The sequence below is a fragment of the Cucurbita maxima genome, unplaced genomic scaffold (assembly GCF_002738345.1).
Source record: "Cucurbita maxima cultivar Rimu unplaced genomic scaffold, Cmax_1.0 Cma_Scf00001, whole genome shotgun sequence".
In the NCBI taxonomy this organism is placed as follows: domain Eukaryota; kingdom Viridiplantae; phylum Streptophyta; class Magnoliopsida; order Cucurbitales; family Cucurbitaceae; genus Cucurbita; species Cucurbita maxima.
In genome coordinates, this window is record NW_019272017.1 from 716,918 (window position 1) to 736,009 (window position 19,092).

Consider the following 19,092-nt stretch of genomic DNA (forward strand, 5'->3'; position numbering starts at 1 on the left):
GGGGGGGGGGGGGGGGGTGTCTATATGTACTTATACCTAGTAAGACTTATTCTTCTTCATTTAAAAAAAATATCAATTGCAAATAAAATTATATAAATATATTGAGAAAAAAAAAAAATTTGTATTCTTTCATCATTAATTTTACATGTTTGATATTTGTGTTACAGGGAGAAATAGGCCGGCGAAGTGGAGGTGATAATGTCCTTGAACGAGAGGGTTATGCTGTTTCAGCAGGCTTTTCCTTGGGTCTTGTTGCATTGGGTATGATTAGTTTTATTCTAATCATTGCGAATTGGTAACTGAAGGTGTGAGCAGTAAATACTAATTTTGTTCTGTCAAATGAAGGTCGAGGCAAAGAATCAGTTGGTTTTACAGATTCAATAGTTGATCGATTATTCAACTACATTGGTGGAAAAGAAGTTTGTAATGTAAGGTCTCACGCTCTTAATCTTTTATTTTGTTATTTGTACTTCCCATAAACTAAAAAATTGCAAGGTATGATGAACTTGATTTTATAGTTTATCTGAATCTGTTCCTGTCTTATTCTTTAGCCAGAAATTTCTCTTCTCTCTACAGAGGAGCACAACCGTATGATCACACAGGTTGTATGAAGTTAAGGAATAGTTTCAATTTTTTCCTTGTTTGAAGAGTCCTTGGTGGGAGTTCTATTACTGGAGATTCCTTGGAAAAGTTATTTATTACTTATTAGGTCCCTTGCATGAAGCATTGCTGGTGGTTAAGAAACATTTAATGCATCGATGATGGGGTTCTTGAGAGTTGATTAATCTAACTCTGTGACGTTAGAATATGATGCTTAAAATCCTTTATTGGTATTTTTTTGCATGACTCTTCATCTTATTGGATCAATTAAGGTTGGGCTCTTGAATTTCTCAAAGAATCCAACCACCTATTTATGATTCCTCAAATTCCTTTGTCGTATTTAAGGAGCAAGTTGTCTTCTCCATCATTCACATCAATATGGTTAAAAGTTTCGGCATTGATAGTTTGTTTTGAAAGAAATCAAAGGATTTTCAATACCAAGAATCCTCTTTGGTCAGATCGGTTCATTTAGGCTCGTTTGAAGGCTTCTTCTTTGTGTGCTCTCACCAACCTCTTTGCTGGGCATTCTATCCAAGATTGATGTCTCATTTAACATGTTTTTACCTTCCGCTGTATTCCTTTTATTTTCTTATTATTCACTCTCCTTTTATTTTCTTATTATTCACTCCCTTGTGGAGTTTGTAACTTTTGAGCATTAGTCTTATTTCATCGATGAAAACTTTCATCTCTTATTTAAAAAAATAGGGTTGATTTTTATACTTATTGTTCTCTAAAATAATCCCTCATCCAGATGTTGTCAATGAAATGTGTATGTAGTGCAAGCAATCTGATATATTGTTTTCTTGCTCTCATTTAGATGGTGGATGGGACCGTAGTCAATGTTGATGTCACTGCCCCTGGAGCTACTATTGCTCTCGCGTTAATGTTCTTGAAAGTAATTATATGAAACTATCTATTTTTGCTGTCTGAAACAGCATAAAATAATATAATTGATATGCATGAGTGGAATTAAAGTTGTTTTCTGCTTGGCGTGTCTGACAGACTGAATCAGTTGCGATTATGTCAAAGCTATCTATCCCTAAGACAAATTTTGACTTGCAATATGTGAGACCTGACTTCATCATGATTCGCGTCATAGCTCGAAATCTTATAATGTGGAGCAGGTACCAATTTTTAGTCAGATTTGCAGCAATCAGATGTCCTATTCCTTCATTAAGATCATATGTTGATGAAATAAACTATTGTAGGGTTCATCCATCCAGAAACTGGGTCGAATCTCAGATTCCTGAAATTGTTAAGAATGTTGTCAAGTGCCTCAAGAGTGATGATAATGATACTGATGAATTGGATGCCGAAGCATTTGTTCAAGCTTATGTCAACATAATAATTGGAGCATGTATTTCTATTGGTAAGATGTCATTTTTATGGATTTAATATGACCAACAATAGTCACTTGTGTTTCTGTTTAAATCTCACTGAGACTTGTGATATATGTCAAACAGAAATGCACCTCTGGTAGCATCGTATATGTGCATGAAACATGCACGTAACTACAAGCATTTGTATGCCTAATTTTCTTTTCATCTGCATGTTCTATGTTTATTCATGTTCTTCCATATTATTGCTTAATGCCATGTCTTTGATGCATGTTCAAGAAATCTAGAATTTGACCTTCTTGCTTTAAATTATTGTGAGACAAGCATTTTACATTTAAACTTGGGAGTCTTAATTGTGAGCTCTGGGACAGGTTTGAGGTTTGCTGGTACGAAGAATGCAGATGCGCAGGAGTTACTTTATAACTATGCTGTCTACTTCCTAAATGAGGTCAGACGCAGAACTAGCTGTTGCACCTCTAGGCCTTTTAATTCTTGTATGACATTTTTCCTGTTTTGCAGATCAAACCTATCTCCATAGAGAAGGAAAGTCCCTTCCCAAAGGGATTGTCTCGCTACATTGATCGAGGCACGTTGGAGACATGTGTCCATTTAATTGCTCTTTCCTTGTCCGTGGTAAGCAGAATCTTTATTTGTTTCCTCTCACCCATCTTCACTAATGTAGGATCTAAATCCCAGGTGATGACTTTGTGAACAGGTAATGGCTGGCTCTGGAAATTTACAAACCTTTCGTCTCTTAAGATTCTTGCGCAGTAGAAATTCTACTGATGGTCATGCTAACTACGGCATTCAGATGGCAGTAAGTTTTCTAAGTTAATTTGGATCTTGACTTCTACATGTAAACCTAAAAGGATCCTTGTAATCAACTGAGACTCTAAATTATCTTCAGGTAAGCTTAGCTATTGGATTCTTGTTTCTTGGGGGAGGTACACGGACGTTTTCAACTAGTAACGGTGCTGTTGCTGCATTGCTAATAACTCTTTACCCACGCTTGCCTACTGGTCCAAACGACAATCGATGTCACCTCCAGGTATAATTATTCGTAGGATAATAATTTACTCTTATTTATTTATTTATTTTACAGCTTATAACTAGCTGCAGAGTGAGAAAGGAATGTATAATTTCTTATGAAAGTAATGGAGAGAAGTTTTTTTTCCCTTAACCACTCTGGTAGTCCTGCAGCCTAAAAATAATAATTGGCTCAATTCCGAATGGAAATTTCCATAGTCTGGCCAACAATCAATATGCATGTCTGATGTAAGAAGCACTTGCACAAATATGGAACATGGGCATTCAATATTTTTGGTGATGATTCATAATTTATGAAAAAATAATAAGGCCATAGCCTTGGCAAATATATTTGTGAAACGGTATATATTTTAAATATATTTGTATATTTTAGATAAAATTATAAATTTAGTCCCTATAGTTTGGAAAAGTTAGAATTTAGTCCCTATGATCTTAAAAGTTAGAATTTTGTTCTTATGATTTGATAAAATCTCATAAATAGTCTTGTGGTAGGGACTTGGAAATCATTTAGTTCACATATTATATATGTTTACAAAAATATGATGTTTTTAACTCCCATAAATTAATTTCTTATATTTCTTTTCATGAATTAACCCCATTAAAATTTTCAAACAAGAATAAGTAATAATTGAACACTCTAGTTCAAGTGTCTGATACTGTCTGACACTTGCGTGTTCTCCAAACTAAAATATTCATGCTTCATTATTACTATCATATGTGTTGTTAGAGCATGTTTATTGTTGTAGATAGGAGTTTATTAGTGTCTTGTCCTCTATTCATTATTGTATTTTTACACTATTAGTTTTGGGTATAGACATATATGAAACTCAAGTACTGGAATGGAACGAAACATTCTCTCATATATTGTCTATCTCACATTATGTAGCTCATACAAATTTACATTACGGGAAAGGAGCTAGTGAAGTCATTTTGTAGCTTTATATCCAAAATACAAGTAGTTCTATTAGGTATTTATTCAATGGAAAGAGGACCGAACTTTTGCTGCATTTAATGAAGTTACTCAAAAAAAGAAGTGGTTGTCGTGTATCTTTCTCCTGTGTTTTCTAACTTTCTTTGTCAGTAGTCTTTTCCTCCTTAGCAGTACATGTTCAGGTTTCTTATCCAAGAAAAAAAAAAAACTCTCAATCAGTAGCATATTTTACTGAAAGGTTCTCTCTTGTCAGGCATTCCGACATTTATATGTTCTTGCAACTGAGGCTCGCTGGATTCAGACTGTGGATGTAGACAGTGGTCTGCCAGTCTATGCTCCTCTTGAAATCACTGTAATAGAAACTGAGCATTATGCCGAAACTACCTTCTGTGAAGTTACTCCTTGTCTTCTACCTGAACGTGCTACTGTAAGCTCTAGATGTTCTATATGAGAATTGACTGATCTGCACATTTTATTTTCTAAAAAAATGCCTTCAGTCATTTTCCTTTGCATTGTTTTGATTTGTATGCCACATGTAGAATAGTGGAGCACCAATATTATCATTGTTTCCGCAATAATTTATGTAAAAGCGTCTGCATTGTTCTTTCTATTTGAAATTAAATATCCAATTTTATTTGTTCTCACAGTTAAAGACCCTACGCATATGCAGTCCTCGGTATTGGCCTCAAGTAATAGAACTTGCCCCCGAAGGTTGGTGGTTGGCTTCTTTTCTTTTTTGTTTACACACCAATTCATTCTTTTTTAAAAGAATTACTTACCTTGTTGTTCCATGACTTTCATTCATGTTTATTCTCTGTTCTATTTTCTTTGATGTATCAGATACTTAAATTTCTATTTTTTTCCACCAGATAAATCTTGGTGGAATGTTGGGGACAAAAACAATCCATTTAGCTCTGGTGTTTTGTACATCAAGCAGAAAGTTGGAGCTTGTTCGTACATTGATGACCCTATAGGCTGTCAGTCATTGTTATCACGAGTAATGCACAAGGTAAATTCATCCTTTGCATCTATTGAAAGTTGTAGTGGTATCATTGTGAATAACGCAATTCTCTCTGTCCAGGTTTTTGGGTCCAGGGGTCTATCAACACGCAATTTGTGTAGTAGTGGCCCTAGCAGACCTAATTATGCAAGCGTAGATCAGTTGATTGGTACCTTCTCGTCAGATCCTAGTTTGATTGCATTTGCGCAACTGTGCTGTGACCCTTCATGGGATGGCAGGCAAGTAGGCTATTTAGTAATATGTTGGATTTCCTAATTCAGTGTGTTCGTTACTTAGTCCAAATCTTCACATTTTCATTCACCTTCTTGTTTTAGATGTCTATTTTCCTTGATTAGGCAACGTTTTAGATTTCTTCCTTAATCATTTTGATCTAGTTACTTGACCATTTTGATCATACGACATTTTGTATTATTACAGTTATTTTCTTTGCTACCATGACCATTTTAATCAAGTTTACTTTAACCACATGAGTACTTTCAAATTTCAAAAAACTCAATTTGAGGCATCGAGTTGAGTCTTAAGATCATTAAGTAATGTGCTCTAAAGGTGGTGTCGGTCATGACTTGGTAAAGCTTCTTAGGTTGGCTGTGATGTAAATGGAAAGCTGTGGCGTAACTGAAAAAGTATATTGACAAATAGTAAAGATAGCATGTGTAGGTTTGCTTTTGCCTTTAAATCATGCCCTATCATAAGCTTCAATAGTAACTCAGTAGATTGAGAACTGCACACCTGAAGTTAAAGATTTCAGATGATCCACTAATTTTTTCTTAAACATGAATAAAGTGCTTTCAAACTTTATTATTATTATGATTTTGCATTTTGAACTATAACTCAAGAGATTCTATTTGGAATTATAGGTTTGAATCAGATAAGCTAACCGCCTAATGGCCAGGTTGTTCAGTTAGTTGGGAAAAAAATTACCGATTGAACCTGACATGTAATACTGATTCATGGATATTCCAGCTTTTGTCTTTTGATATCATTGGTTTCCTCTGCTAAGTATTTTTTTCTCTTTCAAAGTATCCTGTTTATTGAACCAAAGGTATCAATAATAAATGGTATGAGCATATGAATGCAGATTGGACGTTGATTTTCAGGAATTTTGCTTGCAAGTTCTGTTTGAGTGTGTGAGCAAGGACAGACCAGCTCTTTTGCAGGTAAATGCAGTCTGTTGAAAAGTCGAAAACGTTACTGCTTCTAGTGCATCTCTATGTATTTGGTCTTCCAATTCGAGAAAATATGCAGGAAGGTCTATTACATCTCTTTGAAGTCCTTGTCATTTTGAAACACATTTATATCGTAGAAAAGGGTAGTTTGGTAAAGCTATCCACTGAAGTGGATGCTGCAACTCATTCTTTGAGAATTAAGTCCTTCGAAACGTGGTTTTCTGTTTACCCCAATGCAGGTTTATTTGTCATTATACACAACGGTTTCTTTGATCATTGATCAGGCCAAGGGTGGTGCGGTTATTCTTGGCGACTCACTCTGTTTATTTGACCTAAAGGTTGGCTATCTTTACGTGGCACTCCATCGTCCATTTGAATTGTTTATCTATAAAAGATTGAGTCAAGTTCTATCAATCATCAGTTTCTTACAATTTACATCTATATGTATGGGAGAATGTGACTTCTTATTTTATGTTGCTTGCAGCTTGCGATAGCATATAATGAGGCTCTGTTGAGTGGAAAATTGACTACTTCAAGAGGCAGCATTGTGCAGTCTAATTTTTTGGGGTCTCTCAGGAAGCGGGTAGAAGAAATTCTAAGTTGTTGTCAGAGCTTGAAGAATGATTTTCGCAATTACTTGGATTCTGGAAGGTGGCCAAGTGGAGATATACAAGGAGTGAGAAGTACAGTATTCCTATCTTGGTATCTTCAGTGGTATAGCATACCAGATTCATCTTTAATCAAGATAGCCATGCGAAAAATCAAACTGAAATTTCAATCATCATCTGTAGTTCCCTTGTTGAGCTTGCTATTCCCACGAACCCATTTAAATGCAATTCTCGAGATGGATAAGGCTTTATTTTCAGTTTAAGTTGCCTGTATGCTACCTGAATGAGGTGAGGTCAGTTGAAGGGAGTTGAGTTGTGGGTGGAAATTCTCTCCAAATAATATTAATTGTTGCAGTTTCTTCCCAGATGGTCAAGTACTGATTGGTTGTGGACTAAACAAACCAGGTAGAATAAGTAGGTTTAGGCGACTTGAACGAAGTTGGACTCGATGAATATAAGGCTAAGAGGGGGATCGAGTGGTTTGTATACTTTGGTTGCAATTTGAGTAGGTTTTTTGGGATTCAGTTCTGACCTAAAAGCGGTAATGTGAGCAATGCAGGCTTCAACAGAATATCTTATAGCTCTGTTTGTTCTTTGAGCAGTGTTATAGGATATTAGTCAATGTTGGTGGGAGCTGTTGATGACTATATTTGTAGAATAGTTATGCCTTAGTGTCAAAGAGAAGTGGCAGATTTGGTGTAGTCAAATTGCTCGTTATGCTCCATAAACCCCCAAGTCCATGAGCTTGGGAAGAGAAGTAACAGGCCGTTTACGAGTTAAGCTAGGTGAAGATGATGTAGGAGCCAAGCATGACTATTCAACTGAGCACAAATTCAGGATTGATACTGAATCATTGGCACCCTTTTTTTGTAGTTGTAACTTTATTGTGTAAATTAAAAAGCATATCCGTTTGAAATTTGCTGTCAAAAGCAATCTTGTTTTTAACATTTCATTCATTTTGCATGTTATGGTGATGTCTCTACTTAAGCAAAGCAGCGAATTTTCAAAATATCTAAATACATTTCATTCAATTTGTGTTATGCTGTGTGTTTTGAGATGAATGAATCTTCATCTTCGCCCACTCAGCTGCCATCTCTGACCTAAGTTGGGAATGCAGCAATTCTTTTTTCTTTCATAAAAAGCTCTTAAATAGTCATTATTTGATAAAACTCTTATTGGTAGACTTTAAATCATTCGGTTAAATTTGTAATTTAACTTTTAAATTTATAAATTTATTTAGCGTATAGATTTGTGGAGTTTGGTCTAGAGGTGAAAGTTGGTTGAACAATGGCATCCAAATCTGTTTTGGTCAGTTTTTTAAGTTCCTTCTTTCATAACCACAAATCAATTACTTTTTTTTTAATCAAACCCAACACAAATTTTCTCAAAGAAAAATAAACCTCAAGTTGATTATCCATATAATATATAAATATATTGTTTTTGGGATTATTCAAATTTGTAACAAAGTCACACAGCACTCGCAAGAATAATCCAAATACTGTTCAAAATAAACAAGAAAAAGTAGAGCCACGTACTCGACGCCTCTACAGAAAACCGTGGGAATTCAATGGGTCGATTGATCAACAATGGGGCAATTCTCCGATCCATCGGTTCAGATTCGGTATCCGGCCAGCGGATCTCTGAGCAGAAAGCACCGATTCTGATACACTTTCCACGCGTACTCTTCAAAGCTAAACGAACGAAACACCGCCGTTTTCTTCTCTACCTCGTTGCCGCCGCCGTCCTCTTCTGCTTCTGCGTCTGTGTTTTCGTCGGTCGGTGGAAGAAGAGGAGAGACTTGGGTATCCAAAGGAAGAGTAATGAGTAGTGATATTGAGATGGTGCCTGAGTTGTCGCTGCCGTCAGCCGCCGCCGCTACTGCCCTACCTCTCACTTTCTTTACCTTTCCATTGCTCCACACCTACAATTTTTGATAAACAATCGGTAATAATTTGGTTTTTAAAAGAAATTTTCAAGATTTTAATGCTAAATTTCTCTTCCTCTAATAATTTATTTTTAGAATATTAAATCAATAATTTCGAGAAATTAGGTTTGTGTGGATTTGTGAAACAAGAAGCATATTTGTCACGAATGAACGCACGTGACCAATGCCTCTCAGTTCGTGCAATCTAACAGCTTTTTTAATTATTAATTATCAAATATCCTTACCCATTAATTATCATTTTCTATTCATTTAAAAAAAAAGAAACTAAATTAACAAAACGACAGCGTATAGTCTTACTTGCGCAATATCTCCGATTGAAACCATCACAGAATCCGCCGCCGTTGCCGCCGTCGCAACCCAGCCGGAATCTCCTAACACAGAACACCTCTGGTTCTTGCTCTGATAATGCAATCCGACAATGTATGGGTAAAATCCACAGGTCACTGCCGGCTCAGCGCTTCGAGAACCTTTCGATGTCCATATCAGCGACCGGAATCTGCTTCGACCCTCACCGATTGGATTCTCGAGGCCAATCGCACGAAATAGGGGCTCCACGATCTTGAGTCCGAGATACTCCATCGCAGGAACGAGCTCTTGCAAAGCTTGTAAACAAATTTCGTCGGAATAAGGCAAGCACAGCCTCGGATCGAAGCAGAACGATTCACCGGCTCCGTCCGATTCTTCGTCTTCGTCGCCTATGAATCCCCAGTCCTTCGGAAACAGTGCTTCCTTCTTCTCCGCCTGAATGTCGAATAGAGCGGCAGATTCCGACACGGCTGAGAGAACGAGATGAGAGGATATTTTATGATCAGTGATTTGGAAGAAGCCGAATTCAGAGACGGCGGAGAGTAGCCTACTGGAAAACTCGTCATCGGGAGATTCTGAGAAGGAAATCGTTGGTGGTGATATAACGGACGAGGAGCGGCGCGTAGGAAGAGAGAGTTTGGGGGGGAGGCGGTGGAGGAGCCTGGAGAGAGCTTCGGCAGCGGCAGAGGTGGAGAGGTGGTTGGTTTGTGAGGAAGGAGTGGGCGGAGGAGCTGCGGTGGCGCCGCCGCAGATGTTTGGTAACTTATTGTGATCAACTGAGGAAGCCATTGAGAGGAAGTGAAGAAGAACACGAAGGAATGAATATTTAAATGAATAAAAATGTTTCAGAGTTGGTAATAAAAAAGACGAGAAAATAACAATTTTCTTTTTCTTTTCTTTTTCTTTTTCTTTTTCTTTTTCAACTCCATAAAAGGAAAAGACGAAAATGCCTAACACCAATATGTGTCGCTTTATTAATTTAATATCAAATCACTTCACACGTGTAAAGTTATATTACTTCAAAAATATTTCAATTATTAGATATGGTATTATTTAATCTTTGAATATTATTTTTTAAATTAAATTAAAAAAATAATAACATGAGACATTATTTCATCAATCAAAATATTAAAATTAAATACACATACTTCGTTGAAAGAAAATAAACTAAGGTTCAAAATAACCTTGATTAAATAAATGTAAATTATAGTAGCCAATGAGTTAATTGATGGATTATTAAATATGGAATAAAAAATAATAATATTTTCATCAATATTCTTTTAAAAAGTATTTAAATTAGAAAGTAATTCAAACTAACTCTTGATAGTTTGAACGTATGTTGGGAGTCGCGCTATTTTCAGGGACTTTTTCGTCCCCTCCCTTTCATTGCCCAATTATTGCGCAATAAAAAAATAAATAAACCTTAAAAAGCTTTATTATTATTTGTTTATAAACCCACGATCATTTTCTAAATTAGTAGAAATTATTTAAAAAAAATTAATAAAAAAAACAAAAATAGGGGAAAATAAATCTAAATAGACAGCTAGCAATGGGAAGAAGAGCATTAAAGAAAATTAAATTAATGGGAATTTGTTATACCAAAGAAAAATAATAAATAAAAAAATAAAAATTTGGGGAGGCAGCAGGTATTATGGGAGGCAGAGTGTTGGAGGAATCTGAGGCAGTGTTTGGTGCAGGTTTTGTATAGCACGGGCCTTCCTCTTCCCTCCAACACCTTATCTTTTACTCCTCTCTCTCGCCTCCTCTCTTTTGTTTTCAATTATTTCCCCCTTTCTGGTTTTTAACATTCACTTGCTCCACACCCATTTGAGCTCTGGTGCGATCATGGGGACACTTTCATTTCGCATGGTTTCTTTAGCTCAATGCTAGGGCTGTTAATTAAGCTATATTCTAGTTTACCAATTGGGTTAACAAAAGTTTAAATGAATTTTGTAGCAATCAGATGTAGGTAGCCTGTAAGTTGTTTGTTGTCTGGTTTGGGTGCTTCTTTGTGTCCCTAATGGCTTCTGAATTCTCATGTTTTGCATATCAGCTCCCAAGGAGTTGCCTACCCAGAGGTATGTTATGGGTCTTTTAGATTGTCTTTAGCATGCCACCAGAAATGGGCATTGGGTTTCTGTACTATATTCTACTTACTTTCTTTTCCACCAACAACTCATCTGTTTCATTTGTCTTTGATAATGAGAAGTTTGGGATGTGGAGCATAGGCAGTTCCCTCTAAGGTGTGGACTTTCCACCGCTTATAGATTCTATTCTTGTGCTTTTACCGTGCTCATTTAGTGTAACCATTTAATGTAACGACTCTAGCAGACATTGTCTTCTTTGGACTTTCTCTTTTGGGTGTCAACGAGGACATTGAGCCCCAAACGGAGTGATACCTTGTGGTGTGAGGAAGTTGGGCCCCAAAGGGAGTGGAAACTGAGCGGTGTACTAGCTTACACTGGACCCCAAAACGGTGGATTGAGAGATCCCAAATCGATTGGAGAGGAGAACGAGTGTCAGCATCCAATGAGGATGCTGGGCCCCGAAGGGAGTGAATGGTGAGATCCCACATCGATTGGAGAGAGGAACGAGTGTCAGTGAAGACATTGGCCTCGAAAGGTAGTGGATTGTGAGATCGCACGTCGGTTGGAGGGAAGAACGAAACATTCTCTATAAGTGTGTGGAAACCTCTCCCTAATAAACGTCTTTTAAAAACATCAAGAGAAAGCCCAAATAAAATAATCTCTTGCATTGCTTTCTGATATGGATTACATTAAAATTGATGAACCTGTAAAATGAGGACAGCAGAAGAAATTAAGGCCAAATATAGAAAAGCTGGGGTATTAGTTATGATGATTTGGAATTGTCTTTACCTTTCTTTGGTGAATCATGAATGTTCTCTGACTATTAAAAGTTTTTCCAGAGTGCTTATCCGGTAGCTGTAGAAGCAAGGAATAAGCTATTAGAACGACAGCAGAAGCTTGATGTCTGTTTTTCAATTACAACCTCCCTCTATCTTTACATCTTCCAAGGAACATAATAGGTTTTGGTCTCCTATGAGATATGAATGTCATCAAAAAAATGCTGTTGAACGGAGTGATAGATCAATTGTACTACCCGCAGATATTGCCATTTTTTGGCTTTTCCCTCAAAGTTTTTAAAACGCGTCTGTAAGGAGAGATTTTCACACTCTTATAAAAAATGTTTCATTTTCCTCTTCAACCAACGTGGGATCTCGCAATCCACCTTCGGAGTTCAGCGTCCTCGCTGACACTCGTTTTCTCTCCAATCAATATAGGATCTCATAGTTTAGGTGTCAAGAAATATTAAAGCTTTTAAGTTCAAGAGATTTAAGGTTCGGATAGATTTGCTCCATAATGATTCTCTCTTTGGACTTCTGAAACAACATAATGTAGACATAGCCAACCGCAAAACAAGTTAGGATGATCACCATGTTTGATTCTTCTCCTATTCAATTTAGTGTGGAACTTAGAGCATTCAACATATCATGTTTGATTCTTACTTTTCTTGTTCAATCCATACCTCTTACTTTGCAGATATGGGCAAGGAAGTGGCTCGTAAATGGTGGCAACTGTGAGATAACAGGTATTTGGTTTGGAGTCGTAAAAACTCTTTTGTTCTTGCTAGATTGAACCAGCTTGGTGCCATTGGCTCTGCTTTGCTCCATCAGGATTGCGTGTCATATGCCTTAGCCATGCCTCCAAACTTTGCATCGTAGTTATTGGCAACCAAGCATGACCCTATAGATCGAAGCCATAAACAGTAAAAGTATTTTTAAAACAAAGCACAAATAGTTTCTATTCAAAACTAAAAGTAAAAAACATTTTTGAAATAATTAATTAGAAAAGAAGAGAGAAAAGTTAATGTTTAACAAGAATAATAATTACAATCGTAAAGCTCACATTAATTATCCTTTGACTAATACTGGATCAAATTTTAATTTGTTTTCAAATTATAAAGGCTAAATTGAATAATCGAGAGATTCAAGAATTGGACGGAGAAAAGTGGTTCAAATTCAACCTAAAATAAAAGGCTTCAGAGTTCATAGGAGAAGATCATAATTTTTGCAGAGGTGTGAAACTTGACTTTCAAATTCCGACCCCTACTCAGTAGTCGGCCTACAAAACACAATCAATTAGAAAAACATGGCCAAATTTTACGATATCGATTTGACCACGTCACCGTCCTCCTCCCTTCCCACCCCACCCTTCAATTACCCAATTACAAATCGTTACGTCCCTTTCAAATCTGCACATTTTTGCGTTTTTCACAACTTTTTTTTAGTGGGCATGCCTCTCTGAAATCTGAAGCCCGACCCATTTGCTTGGAAATTCCAATCAACGTCTAAAAAGTTGCCTTGTAGACGGAGGAGGAACAGTCGTTGATATGAATGGTGGACTATAAATTAGACAGAGAGAGAGAGACAGAGAGGGACCAAGTTAGAGGACAATCAACAAGAAGCACAAGTTGGGATTTATGGTTGTAAGTGAATGAGCCAGATTCTTGGCTGTGTTATCTCATATCTTCTTCTGATTTCCTTTTTATTTTAGGGTTTGTGTGTGTAGCCCCATCTGTTTTTCTTCTTTATCTTGAGCCACTTGAGGAGGATACCTGTGTTTTTCTCATCTGGGTCTCTAATGGCGAGGTGGGTCTTATCTGAATGTGGTGTTAAGCCCCTTCCCAGGATCTACCCTCGCCCTTCTAGGAATGGACTTGCTTCTAGGACTTACATGGTGTCTGAGATTAGGTTCTCATCGGTGCCCTCTAAACCCAACTTTCTCCGTTCTTCTTTGAGTCTTTCCACTAAGGGGAAGAGTTGGGCGCTGAATGTGAGTGCCCCCGCGAGAGTTGCTTCTGTTGATGAGGATAATGAGAAGGATAAGGTTGATGGGGTTGAGAATGAGGGTGGATTCGACCCGGCTGCTGCACCGCCGTTTCGGTTGGCCGATATTCGGGCTGCCATTCCGAAGCATTGTTGGGTTAAGGATCCTTGGAGATCAATGAGCTATGTTGTGAGGGATGTGGTTGTGGTGTTTGGCTTGGCAGCTGTTGCTGCTTACTTCAACAATTGGGTTGTTTGGCCTCTTTACTGGTTTGCTCAAGGAACCATGTTTTGGGCTCTTTTTGTTCTTGGTCATGATTGGTAATTTTTCTACATTGAAGCTATTGAATATCTTTGCTTGCTTTTTGTCTTCGAATTCCTATGCCTGAATTCTATGTGGTTTGCTTTGGTTGGTGAATGTGCAGTGGCCATGGAAGCTTCTCTAACGATCCAAAGCTGAACAGTGTTGTTGGCCATATTCTTCATTCTTCAATTCTAGTTCCATATCATGGATGGTTAGTTTCTGAATATCTTTGGTCAATTGTTCTTCTCTGTAGCATTAACTCTCTGTTTTACATGTTAACTCAGGAGAATAAGCCATAGAACTCATCACCAGAACCACGGCCATGTCGAAAACGACGAATCATGGCATCCTGTAAGTTCTTTATAGTCTAGCACTTCTGGATTCTTTATATCAAGGAGGCAGTTTGTAACTAGAGATGATCATTTTGTTGAGCCTCATTCAATAGCAATGTGTTCCTATCTGTTTTGTAGTTGTCAGAGAAAATCTTTAGGACTTTGGATAAAGCAACAAGAACATTGAGGTTCACTTTGCCTTTCCCCATGCTTGCATACCCTGTCTATCTGGTTGGTACACTCTGTTTCGTCATCATTTTGTAAGAACTTCAATGTTCTGCCAATGTTTAGATGGATTCTAATGCATCCTGTTGGTGATATTACAGTGGAGTAGAAGTCCTGGTAAGAAGGGCTCTCATTTCGACCCGAATAGTGATTTGTTTGTCCCGAGCGAGCGGAATGATATCATTACATCTACTGTATGTTGGACTGCAATGCTTGCTCTGCTTGGGTGTTTATCTGTAGTTATGGGTCCTCTCCAAATCCTCAAACTTTACGGAATTCCCTACGTGGTGAGTTCAGTTTCGATCACGAATTCATGGTGAATACTTCTTTGGATACAATCACTCACTTGTACACTTGTCTGAATGTTTTCCAAATGTAGATGTTTGTCATGTGGCTGGATGTGGTCACATACCTGCATCACCATGGTCACGACGATAAACTTCCTTGGTACCGTGGAGAGGTACGCTTATCAATCTTTTCGAACAAGAACACATCATAAAGTGTTATGTTTGACACCATTTATGAACTTGTCTGGCTCTATATTTGATGATCGAACAGGAATGGAGTTACTTAAGAGGAGGATTAACCACCCTCGATCGCGATTACGGATGGATCAACAACATCCACCACGACATTGGAACCCATGTCATTCACCATCTCTTCCCTCAGATCCCACACTATCACCTTATAGAAGCAGTGAGTATTCTTCTCAATCTTGTATCTGAAACTCAAAACTTCTTTTTACCCTATATTTTCTAAATTCTCATTGAAACTGCAATCTTATCGTGTTAGACCGAGGCAACAAAACCAGTGCTCGGAAAGTATTATCGGCAACCAGAGAAATCATGGCCTCTCCCCTTTCACTTATTGGGAGTTCTAGTAAAAAGCATGAAAAAGGATCACTTTGTGAGCGATTCTGGGGACATTGTATATTATCAGACCGATCCCGACCTTTCTTGATCAAAGCAACTAGACTGAGATACTGCTCATCACCCGTATATCAAAATTCTTTTCTAATAGTTCGTGAGCCATTCGAGTTTGACCTCGAATAAACTTCCAAGGGAGAAGAAGCTCTGTTCATGATATGATAGTATTCATATTTACATATTATTATTGCCATATGAAACAAAAAATTGGCATTAGTTTTGCTTGAATTCTGTTCAATAACTATTAGTGAAAATATATGGATGCTGTAACACCAATCACAATGGTGTTACATTACATGGGATGAGTCATTTGTTTTTGAATTGTTCCAAAACATTCAGTAAATCCCACAATTTCATGAACTAAACTCAAAGCAGAAGCAGAAGCAGAAAATTAACAAAATGATTATTAAGAAAATCGGATACCCAACTTTGTTGATCAATACTTCACTGAATGAACAGCCTTAAGAAATGAGTTGATTCGAGTAAGATCCTTCTGAATCCCATCTGAGCCACAAATTCCACTGCTAACATCAACGCCTCGAGGGTTCAGAAGGGATAGGGCTTGAGACACATTCGCTGGATTGATCCCTCCAGCCAAGAGCCAACCTTGTTTACTTCTAATTATTGGTACCTCAAACTGGGCCCAATTGAATCCCTTCCCACTGCATTCAACAGAGAAGGAAAGAGTTAATTAATTTGGCCATACTGCATTCAACAGAGAAGGAAAGAGTTAATTAATTTGGCCATGTGATATGCAGGAAGAAAAGTTTCATGGCTGCTGCTACTAAGTCAAAATCAACACGTTCTGTCAATTTATTAGAGGGTTTCGATAGGAATGGGTAGCTAATACATCAAAATAAACACGTAGAAATAATTCATTTCAGTAGCTGATGTGATTGGTCGTGGAAATAAGAGTCTGAATCTGTTTATTTAGGACTCCGAACAGTGCTTTCCAATATTTTAATATAGCCACTCAACTTAACATAAAATTCACTTCTAGGATTTTTTTTGGTACGACTCCGTGTATTAGTTAGTGCAGATTTGAACCATTTATGCAACAGTTTAAGCTTATCAAACAGTAAATATTGTTATCTTTGGACTTTTATTCTTGGGCTGCCCCTTGCTTGGGAGAAGTTTCCACCCCCTTACTAAAAATGTTCAATTCTCCTCCCCAACCAATGTGAGATCTCAACTACCCTCATTCGGGAGCTAATGTCCTTACTGGCACACCGTCTCGTGTCCACCCCCTTTTAGGCACAACCTCTTTGCTGAAACATCGCCCGATGTCTGGCTTTGATACCATTTGTAATGGATCTAGGTCCACTGCTAACATATATTGTATTCTTTAGGCTCTCTTTCGAGCTTCCCCTCAAGGTTTTTAAAACGCGTCTGCTACTAGAGGTTTCCACACTTTTATAAAAATGCTTCGTTATCCTCTCCAACCGATGGGGGATCTCACAATTTAGTTGAGAATATGTCTTAACTAGTTGCTGATGATCTCTAACTCGTGTGGGAGTGTTGTTTATTTAATGAAAATCTTATAACACCATGTAGATATTTGGAGACATATTAACAAATTTGTTTTAAACCAGCACATTGAGGAGGAAGTTTGAAGGTACCTGCCACCTTTGGCACTGTCAACAAGAACCCAATCTACTAAAGAACAGTCCTCAAAAGAGATCTCATTTAGAAGGCTTCCATCTTCATTTGCATTCAGAACATAAATAATTCTATGATCTTTAACTAGAAGGGGCATTGCTTCCTGTGATTCATCTCCATGAAGCTGTGAATCCAAATCATTCAGAGTAAGAAAGCTAGCTATTTCTGTACACAAGGAGATCAGGTCAACAAAAAGACGTTCCTGCACAAATTCAAGGTCACATGTATGAGCAGCTCGAGATATTTTTTCAACATCGTCATCGACAAACACTCCGACAGGCTGTGCACCATTTTGTCTTGCAATTCTGGATATCTCCTTGGCAACTGAGAATGAAACAGAACGCTTTGAGTTTGGCCAAATAATCATCCCAATGAAATCAGCACCAGATTCTGCTGCCAAAGCGGCATCTTTCGCTGATGCAATACCGCACATCTTAACAAGAACCTTGTCCTTTCTATGACGTTCAAGGTTTGAAGATACATTCTCTTGATTAGAAACGCTACTGGTAACCTTTTTCTTTTGACAAGGCCACTTTCTCCCAATGTGTGAACTGTCCCTATTCAAACCTGCAAAGAAACAAAACTAATGTAAGAGCAGAAAGTAAAATTTTTCCAAAATCCATAAATTGATGTCAAAAAACCAAGTAAAAGGCAGAGCAGTGGTTCAGAAATGAGTGAACATTGTTAAGTTGAGCATATCTTAATTGGAACCTTCAGATATTGAGGTACTGAAGATAAATGGAGCAAACACGTACCATGAAACTGGTGCTTTCTATACACATTCGCAACTTTTGGCCGAATGCAGCTTCCAATGGTCAAGCCTGGCAATATGAAAAAGATTATGATATCAGTGGTTTAAACTATAAGGAAAGGCAATTTGTTCATAGGAAAATGTTGGGAAACCCCATGATCAAAGAATCAAACAGTTCGATTTGAACAGCAAAGAAAACACCTCCAGAATGCAGTTGTTTGTGTGGATAATTCAATATATAAATCTATTAAAGAGATTCTAAATGATTAGAAAGACAAAATAAAAAAAAACAATTAAATGACATACACTTCTTCTTTCAAACTCCATTTGACAGTGGTGAATCATATACGAACCCTTATATGACCGCCATGAGGGGATATTAAAGCGGTAGAGAAGCAGTGAGAATGCACTGCAAGTCATTTGGGCAATTCGTCGAACAGTAAGTGGGCATTGCAGGTGAATGGAAAAACCTCAAAAAATTTAGAACAAAATTGTATAATCATACCTGAAATCATTGTTCTGCCCCTTTTCTTCACGATCTTATTTCTAATCAAACTTTGATTCAAATGAATGAGCAATCAATTATTGATTTGCTTAGCCGGTGAAACTTATTCTCAATGGGTAAACTGAAAAACAAAAATGCAACTAAAATTTGACAAACCCTCGTTGAAATGAGTGAAATGGATTCGTAATGAGGTGAAAAAATTACCTGATTTGAAGCCAAAGCGACTGGAAATTTGGAGATAATGCTGTGTGCTTCGTGTTCATAAACGATAGGTGAAACTAGATGTCTTGTGATAAATGCTGGCAAGTCGATTCTTGTTTGCTTAATAACTCCACAATTCAATTTCTTTTTTAATTATTATTTATTACATTGAGCCGTCGAAGCTACGGTTATCTTTTTAGATTTTTCCTTCCGAGCTTCTGCTCAATATTTTTAAAACGCGTTTGTAAAAAATGTTAGTAGGAACTTTCCATAATGTTTCATTTTCCTCTCCAATCGATATAGGATCTATGGCCCAACATCTTTGATGTCACTCCTTCCCTTCTCTAATCGATGTGGAATCGTCCAATCCACCCCCTTCGGG

At 37.4% G+C, this 19,092-nt stretch overlaps 4 protein-coding genes across 7 annotated transcripts in view; 2 read left to right on the top strand and 2 right to left on the bottom strand.

Annotated features, from left to right (window-relative positions):
* The window catches only part of LOC111490439 (anaphase-promoting complex subunit 1), a 20,053-nt gene extending 12,303 nt beyond the window's left edge, over positions 1–7,750 (top strand). The window contains exons 21-37 of one of the 2 annotated variants that reach the window (XM_023139065.1): positions 168–261; positions 346–428; positions 552–602; positions 1,418–1,495; positions 1,603–1,724; positions 1,809–1,969; positions 2,309–2,385; positions 2,457–2,570; positions 2,653–2,754; positions 2,845–2,985; positions 4,169–4,342; positions 4,563–4,626; positions 4,785–4,924; positions 4,997–5,154; positions 6,015–6,093; positions 6,342–6,440; positions 6,587–7,750. In XM_023139065.1, coding sequence (XP_022994833.1) covers positions 168–261; positions 346–428; positions 552–602; positions 1,418–1,495; positions 1,603–1,724; positions 1,809–1,969; positions 2,309–2,385; positions 2,457–2,570; positions 2,653–2,754; positions 2,845–2,985; positions 4,169–4,342; positions 4,563–4,626; positions 4,785–4,924; positions 4,997–5,154; positions 6,015–6,093; positions 6,342–6,440; positions 6,587–6,973 — 2,124 coding nt within the window. In that variant the 3' untranslated portion in view covers positions 6,974–7,750. The remainder of the gene's footprint in view (positions 1–167; positions 262–345; positions 429–551; positions 603–1,417; positions 1,496–1,602; positions 1,725–1,808; positions 1,970–2,308; positions 2,386–2,456; positions 2,571–2,652; positions 2,755–2,844; positions 2,986–4,168; positions 4,343–4,562; positions 4,627–4,784; positions 4,925–4,996; positions 5,155–6,014; positions 6,094–6,341; positions 6,441–6,586) is intronic. The other variant, XM_023139073.1, reaches the window with a different exon arrangement.
* Positions 7,751–8,100: 350 nt separating this feature from the next.
* On the bottom strand, positions 8,101–12,652 carry LOC111485581. Its single transcript, XM_023132521.1, has 4 exons — positions 12,515–12,652; positions 11,838–11,903; positions 8,953–9,852; positions 8,101–8,631 (listed from the first exon to the last, which is right to left on the bottom strand). The coding sequence occupies exons 1-4, from the start codon at positions 12,650–12,652 to the stop codon at positions 8,323–8,325; spliced, it is 1,413 nt and encodes a 470-aa protein (XP_022988289.1). The 3' UTR covers positions 8,101–8,322.
* A 612-nt stretch (positions 12,653–13,264) lies between these two features.
* On the top strand, positions 13,265–15,891 carry LOC111491157 (omega-3 fatty acid desaturase, chloroplastic-like). Its single transcript, XM_023139933.1, has 8 exons — positions 13,265–14,128; positions 14,233–14,322; positions 14,396–14,462; positions 14,582–14,674; positions 14,770–14,955; positions 15,048–15,128; positions 15,227–15,364; positions 15,461–15,891. The coding sequence occupies exons 1-8, from the start codon at positions 13,623–13,625 to the stop codon at positions 15,626–15,628; spliced, it is 1,329 nt and encodes a 442-aa protein (XP_022995701.1). The 5' UTR covers positions 13,265–13,622; the 3' UTR covers positions 15,629–15,891.
* On the bottom strand, positions 15,808–18,818 carry LOC111491566 (N-(5'-phosphoribosyl)anthranilate isomerase 1, chloroplastic-like). Of its 3 annotated transcripts, XM_023140547.1 has the most exons (7): positions 18,714–18,818; positions 18,510–18,630; positions 18,311–18,413; positions 18,009–18,074; positions 17,456–17,820; positions 17,214–17,377; positions 15,808–16,256 (listed from the first exon to the last, which is right to left on the bottom strand). In XM_023140547.1, the coding sequence occupies exons 5-7, from the start codon at positions 17,684–17,686 to the stop codon at positions 16,031–16,033; spliced, it is 621 nt and encodes a 206-aa protein (XP_022996315.1). In that variant the 5' UTR covers positions 17,687–17,820; positions 18,009–18,074; positions 18,311–18,413; positions 18,510–18,630; positions 18,714–18,818; the 3' UTR covers positions 15,808–16,030. The 3 variants fall into 3 exon arrangements, with proteins under 3 accessions (XP_022996315.1, XP_022996310.1, XP_022996301.1); XM_023140542.1 differs by lacking the exon at positions 18,311–18,413 and having other exon boundaries at positions 18,510–18,558; XM_023140533.1 differs by lacking the exon at positions 18,311–18,413.
* Between the last annotated feature and the right edge of the window lie 274 nt (positions 18,819–19,092).

Excerpts from the sequence above, each read along its gene's own strand:
- LOC111485581 (XM_023132521.1), bottom strand. The coding sequence starts at position 12,652 with ATGGAGCAAAGCAGAGCCAATGGCACCAAGCTGGTTCAATCTAGCAAG. Across the intron at positions 11,904-12,514 it reads TCCTTGCCCATATCTGCAAA|CTACCGGATAAGCACTCTGG; the intron begins GTAAGAGGTATG and ends TTGCTTCTACAG. Across the intron at positions 8,632-8,952 it reads CAATCGGAGATATTGCGCAA|GTGTGGAGCAATGGAAAGGT; the intron begins GTAAGACTATAC and ends CAAAAATTGTAG.
- LOC111491157 (XM_023139933.1), top strand. The coding sequence starts at position 13,623 with ATGGCGAGGTGGGTCTTATCTGAATGTGGTGTTAAGCCCCTTCCCAGG. Across the intron at positions 14,323-14,395 it reads CTAGTTCCATATCATGGATG|GAGAATAAGCCATAGAACTC; the intron begins GTTAGTTTCTGA and ends ATGTTAACTCAG. Across the intron at positions 15,365-15,460 it reads ACTATCACCTTATAGAAGCA|ACCGAGGCAACAAAACCAGT; the intron begins GTGAGTATTCTT and ends TTATCGTGTTAG.
- LOC111491566 (XM_023140542.1), bottom strand. Across the intron at positions 17,378-17,455 it reads GTGACCTTGAATTTGTGCAG|CTTCATGGAGATGAATCACA; the intron begins GAACGTCTTTTT and ends TTGGATTCACAG. Across the intron at positions 16,257-17,213 it reads GACAGTGCCAAAGGTGGCAG|TGGGAAGGGATTCAATTGGG; the intron begins GTACCTTCAAAC and ends TGTTGAATGCAG.